This window comes from Carcharodon carcharias, chromosome 22 (assembly GCF_017639515.1).
Source record: "Carcharodon carcharias isolate sCarCar2 chromosome 22, sCarCar2.pri, whole genome shotgun sequence".
In the NCBI taxonomy this organism is placed as follows: Eukaryota; Metazoa; Chordata; class Chondrichthyes; order Lamniformes; family Lamnidae; genus Carcharodon; species Carcharodon carcharias.
Window position 1 is genome coordinate 9,753,772 of NC_054488.1, and position 20,583 is coordinate 9,774,354.

At 41.2% G+C, this 20,583-nt stretch overlaps 1 protein-coding gene across 1 annotated transcript in view; it reads right to left on the reverse strand.

Annotated features, from left to right (window-relative positions):
- tbcd (tubulin folding cofactor D) overlaps positions 1 to 20,583 on the reverse strand; it is a 268,520-nt gene that overhangs the window by 201,474 nt on the left and 46,463 nt on the right. Inside the window, exons 8-11 of the mRNA XM_041216683.1 lie at positions 8,257 to 8,302; positions 5,190 to 5,322; positions 4,568 to 4,731; positions 2,058 to 2,118 (exon numbers count right to left, since the gene is read on the reverse strand). Of these exons, the coding sequence (XP_041072617.1) occupies positions 2,058 to 2,118; positions 4,568 to 4,731; positions 5,190 to 5,322; positions 8,257 to 8,302 (404 nt within the window). The remainder of the gene's footprint in view (positions 1 to 2,057; positions 2,119 to 4,567; positions 4,732 to 5,189; positions 5,323 to 8,256; positions 8,303 to 20,583) is intronic.

Below are 20,583 nucleotides of genomic sequence, written 5' to 3' on the forward strand. Positions count from 1 at the left end.
ATCAGCATTAAGTAGCAGTGTTCCATTTGCTGCAGGTTACATCATTAACATGTATATGATATCTAATTACATTCACATAATGCCTTGAAGATTAAAAAAAATACTCAAGTGCTCCACAGAGACAAACAGAAATAGACATCAAGGAAAAGGAGATATTCTAAAGGGACAGATTAAAGAGTTGGCTTTTAAGAAGTGTTTTGACCATAGGAAATGGAGCAAGCCGTTCAGCCCCTAAGGTCTATTTTGCTGTTCAATTAGGTCATGGCGAAGTGTCCCTCAACTCCATTCAGCCACTTTTGATGCATATTCATCTTCTTCCCCACTCCTCATCTTTGCGTTCCAGCTTCGTGATGGCACTGGTTTTTCACCACTGCTGAATAAGCCTATTCTTACTGTTTTTGTCTTTGAGATCTAATGCTCATCATCATTTATCACTTACTGCATTAACTAAAACTTTAAACAGCTTTCAGTCCTCGACTGATATTTATTCGTCTCTAGCTGATACGAATTGTCATGAGTCAAGCTTTGTTCCAGCACTGTTAAATTACATTCACAGCAAAAGGGCAGTTTTCATGAGCAAAACAGTTGGATTTAGTTCATAAGCAAGAAAACACAGCATATAACCAGCAAAATATTAACTGTTTTGACCATATATGAAGTGCACCAAAACAATAACAGTTTAATCATTGAATGAGAGATGGAACATTACAGCCTCAATATTTACAGGGAGGCAGAGAAGGTGTGGGGATGGCTGAAAATAGCTGAAGAACTGGCAAGGGTGGGTCATAATAGATGCCGAAGGCTTGAGGGGCTTTGCGAAAAACACACTGCTCTTCCTGACCCACAAGGAGTGCTGAAACAGCCACTCATCTTTGAGGGGTGTTGGCAACTCCCACCTATGTTTAACTACCAAGTTTCCCAACCCGTGGGAGCCCCATGCAGGAGCGGTTCACTTCAAATCAGGTGCTGTCGGAGCGAGTAACTCTAAGCAGCCCATCTTGGACTTCACAGGTGAAACAGATGATACAAACCAGGGAACCAAGATGCCTGCCTCATTATAGGTCCGCACTGCTGCTGAAGGAAGCTCAATTCAAGATTAACTGGGTTCTTCTCAATAGCAATTTAAATTATTTCTAATGCTTATGCATTGGTTTGAATTGCAGCAACCTGATGGTTAGTTTATTTTTGACATCTGACCACAAGAGGAACCATTCTCAATATCCAATATAAATCTATAGCGAAATATCAACTGTCATTCAAATGGTCAGTAATTTCGGAAATAGATAGATTATCATAGTAAGAAATCCCGTCTGCTGGCTGATATTCAAACAATATAATATGTTTGCATCCTTTAGATTATTTGTGTCTCAGAATAAAACAGTACAAAAGGCCATTCAGCCCATCCAGCTGCTGGCTCTTCGAACAAGCTATACAATTAGTTTCCCTCCCTTGACTTTTTCCCTTCAAGCATATATCTAATTCCCTTTTAAAAGTTACTTCCACAATACTTTCAGAGGGTATCTTCCAGATCTTAATAACTTGCTGCATAAAATAATGGCTCATATTGCCTTTGATCCTTTTACCAATTAACTTAAATCTGTGTCTTCTGGGTACCAGAAACTCCTATCAGTGGAAGCACTTTCTCACCACATACTCTATCAAAACACTTCACATGATTGAGCAGGTTCATTAAATCTCCCCTCACCCTTCTCTACTCTAAGGAGAACAATCTCAGCTTCTCCAGTTTCTCCACAGAACTGAAGTCCCTCATCCCCACTGCTGTATTCTGAAGGAAACAATGGATATTTTCTGGATAATCCCTTGTACTGGCTGTGCCCCCAGTTCAAAGGCAAAACCTTGTTTACTTGAACTTGTATAAAAGAGGGTATAATAGAGACTTTGCTTGTTTGATGCAAGTCAAAATTCTGCTTCCATCGGTTATTATAAATCAGTTACTCTTACAATCCCATTTAATTTTAATTCTATGGTGATTGCCTGAATTGAAAACAAGTGTTAAATATAGAGTAGGAATTATTAGCTAATGTAGAGCAACTTACCCTTTTGCTGCAGACCACCTGACAATAGTATCTTTGTCCTTCAGTCCAAACAGCAGTTGCTCTGGAAAAGGGTCACAAAAAAAGTGAACAATAGGTGAATTGCGATGGAATTTCCATCACTACATTGATTATCTCTCTCAATTAATTTTCACACAACCAAAAGCATCTTTAAAACATATCATTTATTCTTCCATACAATTAGTAAGATCATAAACATTTTACACACACACATATACACATAACAGCACCCTTTCCATATAGAAGCTTATAGTGCCAGTTTACCAATCTCAGTGTACAGTTGCACTCAAAGGCGTGTCGGTCAGAGAATCAGTACAAAAATGTTTCAGGTGAATTTATCCTTTCTATACCCTGTGCAGATGTCAAGTATTAAACTGGCTTTATAAATTTGACTGTTTTTGTTCAGTAAATGATGCACCATTCACTTGTAGGAAATATAAATACACCAGACATTCAAATCATGAAAGAGAGAATCCAGGTTCTCTTTTGGCTCCGCTGATTAAGTATGAAACTGAAAAAAAATATCAAGCAGAAAGTACCAGATTTGATCCTAGTCCATGCTGACAGCTCATTTGGCAGTAGGGGGTGCTGCAATTGGCCTCAGCAGCCCTGTATGAGAAGAGGAAAATCAATGGGCAATCATAATCCTAATCAGTATCCAATAACCCTAGCTCAGACAATGTGCTTACGTGAATATCAGAGAACAAGAACAGGCTTGGCTGTGACACCCTCTACAATTAAATTTCACAACATTAACTATCCAAACTAACACAAAAAAGCACTAGAAGTCATCTGCTAGCCAGTGTCAACATTTTCAAGTGAGGGGAAGGGGAAGCAATTAACAAAAATTGACATACATCAACTCCAAGGGACTAAACCAACAATTCAGAAGTCTATACAACAAATAAAGAAAAGAGAATACTTAATGGGAGGAAGTATCCTACGCTCAAGGAATACATCTGAAACCTTTCCCAAGCACCTCTTTAAGCACAAACGGCATTTCTCTGCACTGACTGATTATATCATCAACAGCACATAATTTGCAATTCATATACATGATGTATGAGGGATTATTTCATGTGTTCAAGTTAATAAAGGTATAATCAAATGCATACCAAGGCACAGAGTATGACAGTTTCCACTACAAACAAAAGCGAATAAACTGCATTGTTCAGACAATCATGCTACTTTCCTCTTACAACTTATCTAGGGGAATATGCAAAGCTCAACACCAAACATCAATCTTACCAAAAAAAATAAGTTGCACCCAGCCTATAGCAACAGCTTATTTTGCAATAACATATAGAAATGCAGTTGGGTCCTATTTAAAGTTATTTCAAAGCCTCTTCAAATTAAACATTTCGGTAAAAATGAGCAGAATGCCAAAAGATGTAACTTGCTTTGAAAAGAAAGGTCAGAGAATACTAGATGAAGCGATTGGTAAGACATTGACCTTTCACCTGTGGAATATCAGGTAAAATCCAGTTTTGTTGTGCGATGTCAGATTCATGTGTTTGCTGACCCCTTAATACAAAATTAATTTTAGACAGTCACAATCCAGTTCCTGGTGGTCAACTAAAGTGGCAATGTCACCCAAATGTGGTAGGCTGGTTGGTTCACAAACTGCCAGAGTTCATAAACTCTCAGTGGTGCAGTTGTAAGAACTCTTCCAAGGATTAAGATGAATAAGAGTATTATTGACTAAGAGTACATAGAGCTTTACTGTTCATCTAACTGTGCTAACCCCTAGCCTTGGAGTCCATCACCGAGTGCCTGAAATAAGTTTTCCAATACTCAGCACCAACATATCTCACCTTAAATATGAAATTCACACAAAAGAACCCTTCAAGTCTTCTACCAATTTCTCCCCTCTCCTCCTGAGAATGTTGCTGCTTGGATATAGTTCCACCATGGCCTCTGATATCTCAACAAGTAACAATTCTTCGGGAGCAAGTCTGACAGTAACTGCCAGCAGGCTGTTTGACTAGTGAGCAATATAGCCAAGCCTAAAAATGATCTCTCTTAATACACACACACACAAACGTGCTGTCTAGCAATCATGGATGGAAACCCTGCCTAATCCGGAAGGGCTCAGAGACTAATTGCAACATCCCTACATCGAGAGATGAGAGCAGCTAACACAGCATAGTTTGGGTACTGAAACTGGGACTCTCTAGGTCTGTATGGCTGAGCTACTCTGCTTCAAAGAGCAGAGTTTCAAACGGATGCTTAGAATAAAAGCCGATTGTTCATCAGCTTGTGCGATTGTTTATTGCCTCAAACCCCGCACCCCACCACCCCCACCATTTCAGAAATTTGTAGGTCAATAAAATGAATTAATACAGAAAAACAAGTGCTATTAGAATTTCTTTATTTAAATATTGTTCATTTATTCAAAAAAGCTTAAGCCAAGCTGTTCTGTCTAATATGGTTGGATGTAGCAGTCCATAAACATTTTGCACATGATAGGTTTTTACTCTTCATAAACACACCTACTACATTTTCTATCTCTCCAGGGATATCATATTCATCATCGTCGTCATTATCATCCTCTGTTTTTAATTCCATTTTCTGTATAGACGAAATGGTGTTAGTAGCTTGACCTTGACCTGCCATTTGTAAGTTAAGAGCCAAAGACCTGCTCCCACGCTGATATCTAAAAATAAAAAAACATTTTGCATTGAAGTAAAAGGAACATGTTAAAAAACAATAAAAAAATCAAGAACTAGGAACATGTTCAAACAGTTATGTTTACACTCCCAACACCTACAAAGTAAAGTTCAATTTTCTTGTCACCAACTTCAATCTTTTCTCCTTGGTCAGATAGTCAATATCCAATATTAAAGTTGAAATTCAAAGAATAAAAATGTTTTAACATTTGATTAGAAATGTGTATGTAAAATTTGGATAGACTATAAGAAGGTGTTGATTCACCCTTGCTCAGTGCTATTTCTGATGGGTAGTCAAAATGAAGGACATGTGTGAGGAATTACAACCAAAACCAATTTCTAACCAACCATTCCACGAAACAATCAATTTCTTTTTGATCTGCTGGGCAATTCAAGCACCACATTTTTAACTGAGGAACCTAACTGAAGATCAACATCCACTTACCTCCATTTGGCAACCTTCGGCTTCAGAAATGTAAGGCCCAACCTTTGAATGAGTTTTATGCCTAGTTTGCGTAAAATAGTGTGGTTACACTCAGGAATGTTGCGTTCATCAAGGCACTTCAATACTGTCGGAGCTAGAGGTGAAATTTTAACAATTATTCAAACACTGACTACAAGGCAAACATTCCAGAATCTGAAGCTGGTTTAAACTTAAAATAAAAAGGAAAGTCCTATTTGAATATTAATTAATCACAGTTCGACTCCAGCCAAATTTCATTTTCTAATTCTAGTACTATGATTTGAGCCCAGGAAGCAATTGTGGAATTAATTTGAACCTGCCCCCTCAATTATTTTAGAATACCATTACAAAAACTTTTCATGTTTTGTCACAAGCCATTGAGATGGAATGTGATCATTGTACTTTAAAGTTAAGAGTTTCTATATTCTACATTTTAGGCAGGAATGATAGCTAGGTTTTGTTTTTTTTTTAAAGTTGCACCCCGTGGTGTTCTTCAAAGGAGGAATCTCAGTGGCAGTCTTTGTGTTGTTCACATCTAGTTTGATTATTCTCTACATATTCAGAGACCTTATAAACTCGGATTAAATATGATGCTGCTTGAATTGGTTAAGCTGAATGACCACATGAGATGAAACGAGCTTTCCACATAATTATTGAGGCTATTCCCCTATTGCCACCATTAAATGTTCAGGGGGGCGTTGGTAATCGAGCTACCTGCAAAATATTGCTCCCTCGTGACCAGTGTGAAACCTAAAGCCAAGATCCTTTTGACTTTCACTGGCTGAGGAAGGAGAAGTGCTCTAGGAGCACTGACTCAATAGGTTCAACTGAAGCAACTTCACAAACAGATAGGCATTAGGAACAATTAAGATGCTATTAGAGAAGAACCATTGAAATCTTTTTGCTGGCACCATGAGCACTCTTACAGGAGAGAAATCAGGAAGTGGAGACAATAACTTGACTTACAGCCAGAAAACTTTGTGCTCCTTAGATTGAATTACCTCCCCTATCTTCTCCAAAGAACTTCAAGTATTCTGTGGATTGTAGTTCAAACTTTTCACAATAACACTTGCCCTCCTCAGCCCAATCCAAGGCATGATCTGCTTCAGAAAATGTGTTTTCGGAAACTATGACATAGTTGGAACAGAAACCTATTCTCTCTTGCTCAATTTCAATTGTGCCCCAATTCTAGCATTTTGTCACCTTTGATGGACACGGTAGACATCATTAGACAGTCAATTATTCAACAAAATCCTTGGAGTGTACTCAGCAAATAAAGATGATAGTTTGTCTTTCAACCTGAACAAGTATAGGTGACTACCAAGCCAGGCTGCCTTTGAGTGAAAGCTTTCAGTCGATTATTACCAAGGGCTGGGACGAAAAGCTGAGATAAGACTTCCTTGACTTGGAACTTGGATGAGTGATTATGAGCACTGCCTCCACATTTACCGGTGGTAATAGGGCAATGACCTCAAGAATTTTGTGGAAAGTTTGTGAACTCTAGGGTGTTCCACATCATGTGGTCTTCCAGCTTAGCCCAGTCAAGCTGCATCAAGGAGCAGAAAAGTACTATAAGGCTTGAGGTTCTGAAATCCTGTGTGGTGCTATAAAAAAGCTGTTTCATCAGACTTTTTCTGGGCCTGGCAAATGCTTTTGAAAGAGATCCTTTTTTCCACGCCCATTTCAAAAACTGTCCACAAATTCTGCTGGCATTTCTTAAAGGTTCTGAGTAGTTCTTAGACTTAGCAGCCAAAAATATCAAAGGGTAGTCCAACAAACACCCTTTCAGCAGTTCGTCATTATAATTCCCCTCCTGCTCTTCGAGTGAGCTCCTCTCCCAATCACTTGTAAGCTAATGGGGCAGTGCCTTGGAAAGCCCCTATGGCTGCATACTAAATGTAACATTATTATTGCCCATATTAAAATTCAGATCCCATTTTCAGATCTCTTGATTGGCTTTCCCCAATGCATTTCTATAAACCTTTGAATATTTGCATCTCTCCCTCACCCTCCAGTGCTGCATGCCTTTAACACATGCCCCACCTTTGGCAGCAGAGGCATCAAGCATGTATCGTTTAATTTCAAATTCACTTCAAGAGCCCCTTCACCCTTAGAAACTTAACAAAATCCATATTTCCAAGTTACAGTCACCTCCCCTAATACACAGAGCTTGGCTTATCACATCCTATATTCCTTTTATTAATATGTTTCCCTGCCCCTGTGTAAAGCTGTTTGAAATAAATGGTACGGTCTTTAAAGATGCAAGCTAAATTTGTTGTAATTTACCAGGTAAAGCAAGCCAGCACTATGACACAATTCCCAGACTTAGGGTGGGATTTTCCACACCTGCCTACCACTGGGATCGTCCGGTCCTGCCGCAAGTCAATGGGTTCTGGCTGGGGCACCGCCTCGCCTGCGGCGGGTCCTGCCCACGACAGTGCCAGAAAATCCCGGCCCTACTCTCAGAGTAGGGAGTCACGTGCAGCACTATCATTACAACAGTTTACATTCAGTTTAGGTACATTGATTCCCAAGAATCAGCCTAACTAGGTTTAAACCCCAAGCTGGGTGGATTATCCATAATGAAGAAAATACTTATTTTCAATGGGCACACATAATTTAGCAATATATTATCTTTTTGCCATAATGCTTGCTGAAACAATTTTGTGCAATATTAGGATGTTCCTCCATTGTAATATATATTGTGCCTTAAAGTATAAAGCAGTACATTTGTAAGGTGTTAAATAAAACTAATTTCGGAAACTTTGCCTGTACTTGAAGAATATGACTGGAAACTACTAAACCAAGAAACAGAAAACCGACTCAATGACCAAAGCTGAAAAATAAGTTCATTATTTCATGCTCAAGAACACTTATGTACCCTACATGTAACCTGACCTTGCATTACAAACTGCAATACAGACCCAAAACCATACAATATTTTTTAATTCTGTATTAACCTTCCAGATAATTACCTCCCTGATTTTAGCAAGCAAAATCCCAATTTGATTAAACCAAAATATATCATGTACAAAGTATATTGTCATACCAAAGGGTAAAAAGTCATCTCTTTTTCCATGTTTGAATAGTTGAGCCTGTGAGAAAACAAAAGAGAATATTTCTAAATAAATGTGCATAGTTAAGTCCTCAATCCGACCCACTAATTAAAAAGATTTTTAAAAATAGTTTTATGGAGCAAGTAGGAGAGAAGGGAGCTATTTTGCTTAATATTTTCTATGGGTGTTTTGTATTACTTGTTATGGTGACAAGCTCACTGGGCCTTTTGAAGAATCTCAGCACCTACATTCAGCAACAATTAGGGGGGTTTCCCTCCAGAAGTAAAAATGCCTTTGTCTTGAGAGCCATCAAAAGGCAACTGGGAGGAGAGATAAACTTTGTTGCTCCTATTTTAACTACAAGTTGAAGGAAAGGAATAGAAAGTATCATAAACAATTTATCTTCAATCCCCAGAAAAAAACTGATAAATAGAAAGTGACATGCATTTGTCATATCTTCACTCCTCAAACTTTGGCTCCTTCCATAGTCTGTATTATCACTTCACCCAATATGATGAGATGCACTGCATCAAATGACACTACGCATTCTTTTGTAATGCACTACTATTAATACATATTCACTTACTTTGATCAGGAATTGGAAATCAACCAACTAAGAAATGTCTGTTGAAGAGGACTAACTAGGGCACGGGCTTATTTCTTGTGCCCATATTCTATCAGCAATTTAAAAAAGGAAAAGATACAATTGTGCAAGGAATGAATGCAATGGCAAAGGTGAGCAACACAGGAAATGTTAGGAAATTGAAAGTTATAATCTACACTGCTGGAACACACAAAAACTACTGATGGACAATGTTATATTCACAGACAAATTTCATGCTGTTCAGTTTTAAATCTCTTAGAAGATACTGAAAACTTTCCATCACAATTAAAGATTCTGAAGGAAGACATTTGTAACAGTATAGGAAGAAACAGAGACAATGAATAGATTATTGGGAGAACAAGAACATAGATATGCAAAGGAATAAAGTAGTATTCCATCCTGGGTACATGAATTCAGAAAGCAAAGAGGTGCAACAGCAAAATATACACTGCAGGGCACAGAATTAAGCCCTGGCTGAGCATCATTAACAGCACACGATCACAATGCATTGCACAACAAAGCTGTGAAAATTCAGGGACATGGTTGAAGAATGATAGCCAGAATGAGAAATCTGATCTCAACATAATCTTAAAGCATGAAAGACTCCTCTCTCTCTGACAACTGTAAAGCATAAGTTTCACTGTTGGTGTTAATTTAGAACCAGTGGTAACAATATAAAATAGCATAGATCGGAGTCAGTGGATAGGGGACAGAGTTCGTGGAAGGTCTTCCCAAAGTTAACTGGAGGAAATTTCTGCTCATCTACTTCTGGATATTGGACCAATAGTGTGACAAACCAGAGACAGTGGAGGGGTCAAAAGATGTGGTGGTGAGGTGGTGCTGGGCGTTTGTCAGCATTATTGTGGAACTTGATGTTAAGTGCTGAAATGGGACTTGGAGTGGCAGTTTTTTGTCTCTCAGAAGGCATTGATATCACTGAGTCAAAGTGACAGTACACTATGCTCAATAAGCTACATTTTAACATAAAATTTCCAGCCCGGTTGCGGGAGAAAAACAGAAGGCAAGTTTGCCAGACTGAATATTTAGACCAGCATTGTAAAGGAAATTCTTCTAGCTTTAAGGCACACAGGCCAAATAGATGAAGGATTACTTTGAAACTATGTAATGTTTGCTACTGACACCAAGTGTCACAAACATCTCCTATTCTCAAGTGCCACTGGCATGTTTCACCTTGAATTGTGCAAAAATCACACTCAATATTTGAAGTAATTCTAAACTAAAATGAATGGCACACAAAGCTATGTACCAGTAATAGACTAGAAATATTCTAGGGGAGGTGGTGGCATACAGTATCGTCACTGAACTAGTAATCAAGAGACCCAGGGTAATGCTCTAGGTCAATCTGATGACCAAGAAACCATTGTTAATTGTTGTAAACACCCATCTAGTTCACTAATGCTCTTTAGGGAAGGAAATCTGCCATTGTTACCTGGTCTGGCTTATATGTGACTCCAGACCCACAGCAATGTGACTGACTCTTAAATGCCCTCTGAAACAGCCTAGCAAGCCATTTAGTTCTATCAAAACCCTGCAAAATCCTGCCAGCAGGGCAGACCCAGCAGAGGGGCAGCACAGTGGTATACAGTTGGGATGGAATTGCCCTGGGAGCCCTCAACATCAACTTTGGACCCCATGAAGTCCCATGGCATCAGGTCAAACATGGCCAAAGAAACCTCCTGCTGATTACCACGTATTGCCCTCCCTCAACTGATGAATCAGTACACTTCCATGTTGAACACCACTTGGAGGAAGCGCTGACGGCGACAAGAGAATGTACTCTGGGTGAGGGACTTCAATGTCCATCACCAAGAGTAGCTCGGTAGCACCACCACTGACCGAGCTGGCCGAGTCCGAAAGGATACAGCTGCTAGACTGAGGCTACAGCAGGTGATGAGGGAACCAACAAGAGGGAAAAACATACTTGACCTCATCCTCAACAACCTGCCAGCCGCAGACGCATCTGTCCATGACAGTATCTGTAGCAGTGATCACCAAAGTCCCGTCTTCTCACTGAGGATTCCCTCCACTGTGTTGTGTGGCACTACCAACGTGCTAAGTGGGATGGATTTTGAACACATCTAGCAATTCAAGACTACGCAACCATGAAGTGCTGTGGGCCATCAACAGCAACAGAGTTGTACTCAGCCACAATCTGTAACCTCATGGCCCAGCATACCCCTCACTCTACCATTACCACCAAGCCAGGGGATCAACCCTGGTTCTGAGATGAGTGCAGGAGGGCATGCCAGAAGCAGCACCAGGTATAACTAAAAATGAGGTGCCAACCTAGTGAAGCTACAGCACTACTTGCATGCCAAACAGCATAAGCAACAAGCAATAGACTAAGATAGAGCTAAGTGATCCCACAACCAATGGATGAGATCTAAGCTCTGCAGTCCTGCCACATCCAGTTGTGAATGGTGGTGGACAATCAAACAACTCACTGGAGGAGGAGGCCCCACAAATAGCCCCATCCTCAATGATGGGTGAGGCCAGCACATCAGTGCAAAAGATAAGGCTGAAGCATTTGCAACTATCTTCCGCCAGAAGTGCCAAGTGGATGATCCATCTCCACGTTGGCCTCCTCCAGTGGTCCCAATTCGATTTACTCCATGTGATATCAAGAAACGGCTGAAGGCACTGGATACTGCAAAGACCCTGACAATATTCCAACAATAGTAGTGAAGACTTGTGCTCCAGAACTTACCACACCCCTAGCCAAGCTGTTGTATAGCTGCAACACTGTCATCTATCCAACGATGTGGAAAATTGCCCAGGTATGTTCTGTACTCAAAAAAAGCAGGACAAATCCAACTCAGCCAATTACCGCCCCTTCAGACTACTCTTCATCATCAGTGAAGTGATGGAAGAAGCCATCAACAGTGCTACTAAGCAGCACTTGCTTAGCAATAACCTGCTCGCTGATGCTCAGTTTGGGTTCTGCCAGGATCACTCAGCTCCGAATCTCATTACAGCCTTGGTTTAAACGTGAACAAAAGAGCTGAACTCCCAAGATGAGGTGAGAGTGACTGCCCTTGACATCAAGGCAGCATTTGACTGAGTAAGGCATCAAGGAGCCCTAGCAAAACTGGAGTCAGTGGGAATCAAGGGGGACACTCTCCACTGGTTGGAGTCATACCTAGCACAAAGGAAGATGGTTGGGGTTTTTGGGAGGTTATTCATTTCAGTTCCAGGACATGATTGCAGGAGTTCCTCAGGGTAATGTCCAAGGCCCAACCACCTTCAGCTGCTTCATCAATGACCTTCCTTCCATCATAAGGTCAGAAATGGAGATGCTCATTGATGATTGCACAATGTTCAGCACCATTCGTAACTCCTCAGATACTGAAGCAGTCCATGTTCATCTGTCGCAAGACCTGGACAATATCCAGGCTTAGGCTGACAAGTGGCAAGTAATATTCACGCCACACAAGTGCCAGGCAAAGATCATCTCCAATAAAAGAGAATCTAACCATTGCCCTTTGATGTTCAATGGCACTACCATCACTGAAACCCCCACTATCAACACCCTGGGGATAATCATTGACCAAAAACTGAACTGGGCTAGCCATATAAATATTGTGGCTACAAGAGCAGGCCAGAGGCTGTGGTGAGTAACTCATCTCATGACTCCCCAAAACCTGTCCACCATTGACAAGGAAGAAGTCAGGAATGTGATGGAATACTCTTCACTTGCCTGGATGAGTGCAGCTCCAACAACACTCAAGGAGCTTGACACCATCCAGGACAAAGCAGCTCACATGATTGGCACCCCACCCACAAACATTCACTGCCTCCATCACTAAAGCAGCAGTGTGTACCATCTACAAGATGCACTGCAGGAACACTCCAAGGCTCCTTCAACATCACCTTCCAAACCCACAACCGCCACCAACTAGAAGGACAAGGGCAGGCTACTTTGCTTGTCATAATTAACATCACATGAAGTATCCAGAAATAGCACACGATGCAATATGGTGACTTGAAGACAAAAGTTCAGCAATCTTTTCTCACTCTTTTTTCCCAGCAATTTTGTCTCCTTTCTTCCTCCATGAAAGATTGAGTCTTCACTGGGATATGACTCCACAGGCACTGGACTACCTCTTATAAGTAAGACTTGATGCTAAGATTATTTGACCACAGAGGGCATCATATTCAGATCTGACGTTGTTTCACCCAGTGACTGACTGACAGACAGACAGGCGCACACACACAGACACGCGTACACACAACCAAAGTAGAGACAAGGCAAGGAAGACAGGTATTAATATGGGAAATGATAAACAGATTGTGACAGGAAGGGACAGAGTACAAATCCAACAGTAAATCAGCAGATACGGCTAGACGCTACAAAAATAATAAAAGGACAGAACTAAAGGCTCTGTATCTAAATGCACATATTTCAAAACAAAAATGATGAACTGAGAGTACAAACAGATACAATCTGATACAAAAACAGAAAATCCTGGAAAAACTCAGCAGGTCTATCAGCACCTGTGGAGAGAGAAACAGAGTTAACATTTCGAGTCTGTATTACCCTTCTTCAGAGTTATAGAGAAGTAGAAATGTGATGACGTTTATACTGTTTGGGTGGGGGGGGGTGCTGCTGTGGTGGAGCAGGTGAAGCGATAGACGGGGACGAAGAAGAGATTGACAAATGTCATGAAGCTATTAATGTATATATTATTATTAGAAAATATTTTTCTATTAAAATAGAGGTTTAGTCTGTGGGGTGTTTTCGTCTGGGTGCTTTGTTGTGTACAAGTTTTGAGATGTAAACAGAGAGGTAGATTGCTTTTGCATTTTTTGAATAGAGCATTCAAAAAGTGGGGTGAATTCTGGCACCTAGCTAACAGAGATCAACCAAGCAATATGTTTATATTACTAATTACATCGGTACTATAAAAGGGGTTTTATTGTTAGAGAGGTGGAGTTCAAAGTGGCTGGAGATACAATGAGAATTTACATTCAATGGGCTGTGCTAGGAATAGCAGGACAACCATTTTGTGTGTACAGAGCAGAGACAATGTGAGATCAAAAGCAGCTGTAAACCTATAACTGTTTCCACAGGAACCAAAGTGAAAAGAATCTCAATTTAAATTCCTAAGATTAAAATGCTTTGCTTGGTGTCTGGTTAAGTCTATGGGTTGCTGTTGCTTTAATGGAGATTAGTTTGGGAATTTTTTCAAAGTTAGGATTGTAGTAATTTATAGCCAAGTGTATATATTTAACTTGTGTAAATTAATAAAATGTTTCATTTAGCTTAACATAAAACCTCTCGAGAACTGGTGGTATAATCCCTGAATTTAGAGATGCATCTCAAACATAACACTTAAAATTATAGGTTATGACAGTTGTCTTAAGTTTTCCTCTGGGATTTTTAAAAATAACTCAGCTTTACCAACTGCTCGGACATAACACAAAAGATGTCATGAACTAAAGGACAAAGGGAGTGTTAACGGTAGTGGTAAGGGCTAAAAAAGGTGTTGATAGTGGCGTAACAGTACAAAAGCAGAACATGATAATAGCAGAACAAGGGTAAGCAGTGTGAAAGAACAACATGGAATAAGTAACAGATGGCCCTTTTGGGGATGGGGTAGGGGTTAGGGGGCAGTGATGGGGGAAAAAAGGATAGAAAAGGGGGATAAAAAGGGGATAAAACAATGAATAAATTAATAAAAATAATAAGTAAAAATAAGTGGATAAAAAATAAATATTAATGTAGAAAAAAGGGATTAAAAAGGGGTGAAGAAAGAGGAGAGAGTTTACGATGTGAAGTTGTTGAACTCAATGTTAAGTCCAGAAGTCTGTAAACTGCCTAATCAGAAGGTGAGGTGGTGTTCCTCCAGTTTGCATTGGGCTTCACTGGAACATTGCAATAGGCCAAGGACAGACACGTGGGCATGAGAGCAGGATGGTGTGCTGAAATGGCAAGCAACAGGAAGATCTGGGTCATGCAAGCAGACAGACCAAAGGTGTTCCACAAAGCAGTCATCCAGTCTGCATTTGGTCTCCCCAGTGAGAGAAGACTGCATTGGGAGTAGCAAATGCAATAGACCAAATTGAAGGAGGTGCAAGTGAAGCGCTGCTTCACCTGAAAGGAGAGTTAGGGCCCTTGGATAGTGAGGAGGGAGGAGGTAAAGGGGCAGGTGTTGCACCTTCTGCAATTGCATGGGAAGGTGCCACGTGAAGGGGATGAGGTAATGGAGGAGTGGACCAGGGTGTCCCAGAGGGAACGGTCCCGACAGAATGCTGATAGAGGGGTGAGGGGAAGATGTGTTTGGTGATGGCATCATGCTAGAGTTGGCAGAAATGGCAGAGGATGATCCTTTGAATGCAGAGGCTGGTGAGGTGAAAAGTGAGGGCAAGGGGGATCATATCATGGTTCTGGGAGGGAGGGGAAGGTGTGAGGTGTACAGTGAGGAGTATAATCTGATAGCCATTACAGAGACATGGCTACAGGATGACATAGATTGGGACCTGAATATTGAAGGGTGTGTGACATTTTGGAAGGACAGAAGTCAGGAAAAGGTGATGGTGTGGCTGTTAATTGTGCTGATATTAGCACATTAGAGATGGATGACACAAGTTCAGGAAACCAGGGTGTAGAAGCAGTTTGGGCTGAGTTGAAAAATGACAAAGGCAAGAAGTCACTTGTAGGAGTGGTGTACAGGCTCCCTAACTGTAACTACACAGCAGGACGGTATAAAAGAAGAGATAATGGGAGCTTGCCAGAAAGGTACAGCAATAATCATGGGGGGTTTTAATCTACATATGGACTGGAAAAATCAGATGGGCAAAGGTAGCATAGATGAGAAGTTCATAGAATGTTTTCGGGATAGTTTCTCAGAACAGCACATTCTGGAGCCAACCAGAGAGCAGGCTATACTAGTATAGACCTGGTACTGAGCAACAAAATAGGATTTATTGGTAGCCTCCTAATAAGGTACCCCCATGTAGCAGCAATCATAATATGATTGAATTTTACATTCATTTTGAGGGAGAAACGAGTGCATCCAAGGCTAGCATTTTAAACTTAAATAAGGGCAACTATAAGGGCAAGGAGGCCGAGCTAGCTAAAGTGAACTGGCAAACGAGGTTAAGGGATGTGTCAATAGAGGTTCAGTGGCAGACATTTAAAGGGATACTTCAGAATACACAGAACATATACATTCCAATGAGAAAGAAAAATTCCAAGGGGAGGGCCCACCATCGTGGTTAACTAAAAAAGTTAAAGACAATACCAAACTTGACGAAAAAGCATATAATTATGCAAAGACAGGTGATAGGTCAGAAGATTGGAAAGAATATAAAGAACAGCAAAGAATAACAAAAAAATTAATAAGGAGGGAAAAATTCGAGTATGAGAGAAAGCTAGCTGGTAACATAAAGATGGATAGTAAGAGTTTCTATAGATAGTTAAATAAGAAAAGGGTTAACAAATTGAGCGTTGGTCCTATAGAGAATGCGTCTGGGGAATTGATAATGTAAAGTAAGGAGATGGCGGATGAATTAAACAGTTATTTTGCTTCGGACTTCATTATAAAAGGACGCAAGTAACATCCCGGAAATAGCTAATAAAACAGGAAATGGAAGGGAGGGGGAGATCGTGGGAAAATTACAATCACCAAGGAAGTGGTATTGAGCAAATTGTTGGGGCTGCGGGCTGATAAATCCCAAAGTCCGCAAGGACTTCACCCTAAGATCTTGAAAGAAGTGGCTAGTGAGATAGTTAATGCACAGGTTTTAATCTTCCAAGCTTCCCTAGATTCGGGGATTAGTTTGGAAAATAGCAAATATAACTCCTTTATTCAAAAAAGGAGGGAGACAGAGATTGGGAAACTACAGGTCAGTTAGCCTAACCTCTGCCATCGGGAAATGTTAGAAGCTACTATTAAAGATGTTGTAACAGAGCACTTAGAATAATTCAAGGCAATCAGGCAGAGTCAAGTTCTCTTTGTAAAAGGGAAATTATGTTTAACCAATTTATTGGAGTTCTTTGAAGGAGTCATGTGCTGTGGATAAAGGGGAACCGGTGGATGGACTGTACTTAGATTTCCAGAAGACTTTTGATAACATGCCAAATCAAACGTTCCTGAAGAAAATAAAAGCCCATGGTGCAGGGAGTAACATATTGGCATGGATAGAAGGTTGGCTAGCTAACAGGAAGCAGAGAGTTGGCATAAATGGGTCCTTTTTCTGGATGTGACAAGTGGTTTGCACAGGGATCAACGCTAGGGCCTCAATTTCTTACAATTTATATAAATGGCTTGGATGAAGGAACCAAAGCAATGGTTGCTAAATTTGCTGATGCACAAAGATAGGCAGGGAAGTAAATTGTGAAGAGGATATAAGGAGGCTACAGAGTGACATAGGTAGGTTATGTGAGTGGTCAAAGATCTGGCAAATGAAGGAGAATGTGGGCAAATGTGAAATTGTTCATTTTGGCAGGAAGAATAAAAAATAAGTTTATTATCAAAATGGTGAGAGATCGCAGAGCTCTGAGATTCAGTGGGATCTGGGTGTCCTAGTGCATGAATCACAAAAGATTAGTATGCAGGTACAGCAGGTAATTAGGAAAGCTAATAGAATGTTATCATTTATTGTGAGGGGAATTGATTACAAAAGTAGGAAGGTCACGTTTTAGTTGTACAGGGCATTGGTGAGACCACATCTGGACTACTGTGTACAGTACTGGTCTCCTTTTTAAAAGAAAGATGTAAATGCATCAGAAGCAGTTCAGAGAATGTTTACTAGACTAATACCAGCAATGGGTGGGTTGTCTTATGAGGAAAAGCTGAACAGGTTAGGCTTGTATCCACTGGAATTTAGAAGAGTAAGAGGCGACTTAATTGAAACCTTTAAGATCCTGAGGGGTCTTGACAGGGTGGATGTGGAGATGATGATTCTTCTTGTGGGAGAATTTAGAACTAGGAGCCACTGTTTAAAAATAAGTGGTCACTCATTTAAGACAGAGATGAGGAGAACATTTTTCTCTCAGAATGTTGAGTGTCTTTGGAACTCTCTTCCTCAAAAGCGATGGAAGAGTCTTTGAATATTTTTAAGGTAGAGCAAGATAGATTCTTGATTAACAAGTGGGTGAAAAGATTATCGGGAGTAGGCAGGAATGTGGGTTGAGGTTACATTCAGATCAGCCATGATCTCATTGAATGGTGGAGCAGGCTCGAGGGGCCGAGTGGCCTACTCCTCCTAATTCGTTTGTTCATATGTTCACACGCACACACATACACATTCAGCAAGGGTTACTTGATAGTGATCAGAATCAACAACAACAGCCAACTTTCCTTTGTCTAACACAGGAGTGCTGAGACCAAGGATACTGCTTTCCAACATAAGCCTCATATTCAAAATTGAAATGTGTGTGTATAGCTCAGCCATTTACTTGGCTAAACAAGCTAAAACATCAGGGAAGCATCAAGTAGGGCTTTACGAGGGAGGCAGAATATTTGTTTAGTTTTCCTTTGCATCACTCTTAAGTGCCTCCCAACTGCCAAGATTACATGTAATTTTAACAAATTCAAACAAAAATGCCCGCTTAGAAACCTGTTAGCAAAAGTTGAAACAAACTATTGGAAAGTTAACTCCACCCAGGTAAATAGTTCAGTATGATAGGTATTTGTAAGCTGCAACTACAAACATAATTACAGGTATGGATTGGGGAAATAAAACCCAAGGCTATGCACCTGTTTGGTAAAAGATGTAGTGCACAAGCACCATTGTTCCTCTTAAAATCAATAACTCACATAAGGTATTTTAAGACTAAAATATACTGCTCTACAGAAATAATTAATAAAAATGTATATTCACAAGTATGCAATAAAATTATACATTAGTGTTTAGCCACCAGGGTTTCAGCTAGCTATGTTAATTTGAATTTTAATAGTAAAAAATGAATTTCCTTTCGGGTTAACTATGCAAACATAGCAATGTCATTTGACACAGATTGATTCCCTTTATTTTATGCTGGTTCAAAACATCACAATGAAATGTGATGCTTCAAACCACATCAAGATGACACCTGATCGTACTTAAACCAGACTATTCAGTCTCCCAATTCACCATGTGCAACACAAAAGGAATGGAGTGACCCAGTTAAATATCAATAAGTTCCGAAGACTGGTAGGAATAAATAGATAATTAGAGAATTCCAAATTTAGAAAATGTGGTGCCTGGGCCAAATCTAGTGGTAACTCCTTACCATCATCTTTACCTTAGGTGATGATGCTTGTTTTATGTTAAACATTTAATTTTAATTTTATGGTAATTGTCTGAATTGAGAAAACAAGGTGTAAGAGTAATAAATCATAGGCCAGGATTTTCCATTTGGTGGTGATGGTGGGGAGGGGGGAGCGGGAGCAGGTACAGACGGGCGTGGGCCCAATATCCGCCCGCAATTGGGTCCTCACCACCTTTTTACACAGGCCTGCCCAGCGTATTTTCCGACTCCCGTGGATAATGGGAGTGTGCGGGTGGTGGCAGGTGGCACAGACCGCCAGGGTCCAATGGCGACCCAGCAGCCTGTTTAAAAGAAGGCCTTTTGTAGGCTGCTCACAATAGCCGGTTCCAGGCCGCAGCAGAGGGGTTCGGGTGAGTAGGCCAGGCTGCAGGGTAGGCAAGCAGGGGGCCAGTGCGCCCCTCGTTTTTCTGATGACTGCCTGCTTGTCCTCCTCGAGGGGGTGACAGCACAGCAGGAGGTGTTGGTCCCCCAGAATGGGAGGAGGAGACCCCCCCGCACGACAAAATGTGCCTGGGAGGAGGTGGCGAAGGTGGTGAGCTCCCACGACATGGTGCGGTGCACCTGGATCCAGTGCCGCAAGCGCTTCAACAATTTGTTACACTCTGGCAGGGTGAGTACCATGTTGGCATTGGGCATTTAACCCAGTAGGTAGCAAGTAGCCTTACGCTCTGCAGTCTCCCCCTACCCAAGTCTTATTATCGTGACTGCATTGAATCATTGAGGGCATTTTTCCTTTGCTGGGTGAGCATGCAGATCGTGCCCATGCTGAGGTCAGCCTGAGTGAGTTATGAGGAGATGAATTTTCCCCCTCAGCATGTGTTGATCTGAGTCCCATGTGACTGGTTTGAGGGCAACCTGGAGGAGCTGTACCTAGGCACAGACTCAGAACTCCAGGACATGTCCTAGTCAGGGTGTTGAGATGGTGGAAGGGGAGCCTCAAGGTGGTGTTGCAACAAACCATCTGCTGTCCTCCATGCTGCACGTGCTTGCGCCTCCTTGCTATGGGAGGAAATACTGTGTGGTTCCTAATGTGATGTAGGCAGCATGTATCCAAGGGGACAGTCGGGCGGGGGGGGTGGGGGGGGGGCACAGCTCTCCATATTAATCCGCTTTGAGCAGGACGCCCTTGAGCTGGAGAAGCGCCATGCACCCAGGTCTACTGGTGTCAGTGAGGCTGGGTGCCACAGCCAGGTATTTAAGGCCGACAGTCAGGTATTTAAGGCCGACAGTGAGGTCAGCATTGTCCTCCCAACAGCCATAGCACAGATGATTTTAAATTAGTTATTGCTGGACCATTGGCTATGGAAGGTTGAGCACATAATGAGCCGGGGGGGACAGGGATGAACTTTGTCATTGTCTGCACGCTAACTGATCCACTGTCCTTGTTCTTCCTTTCAGCATCATCAGAGCATGGCCAGGAGGAGGAGCAGCAGATAC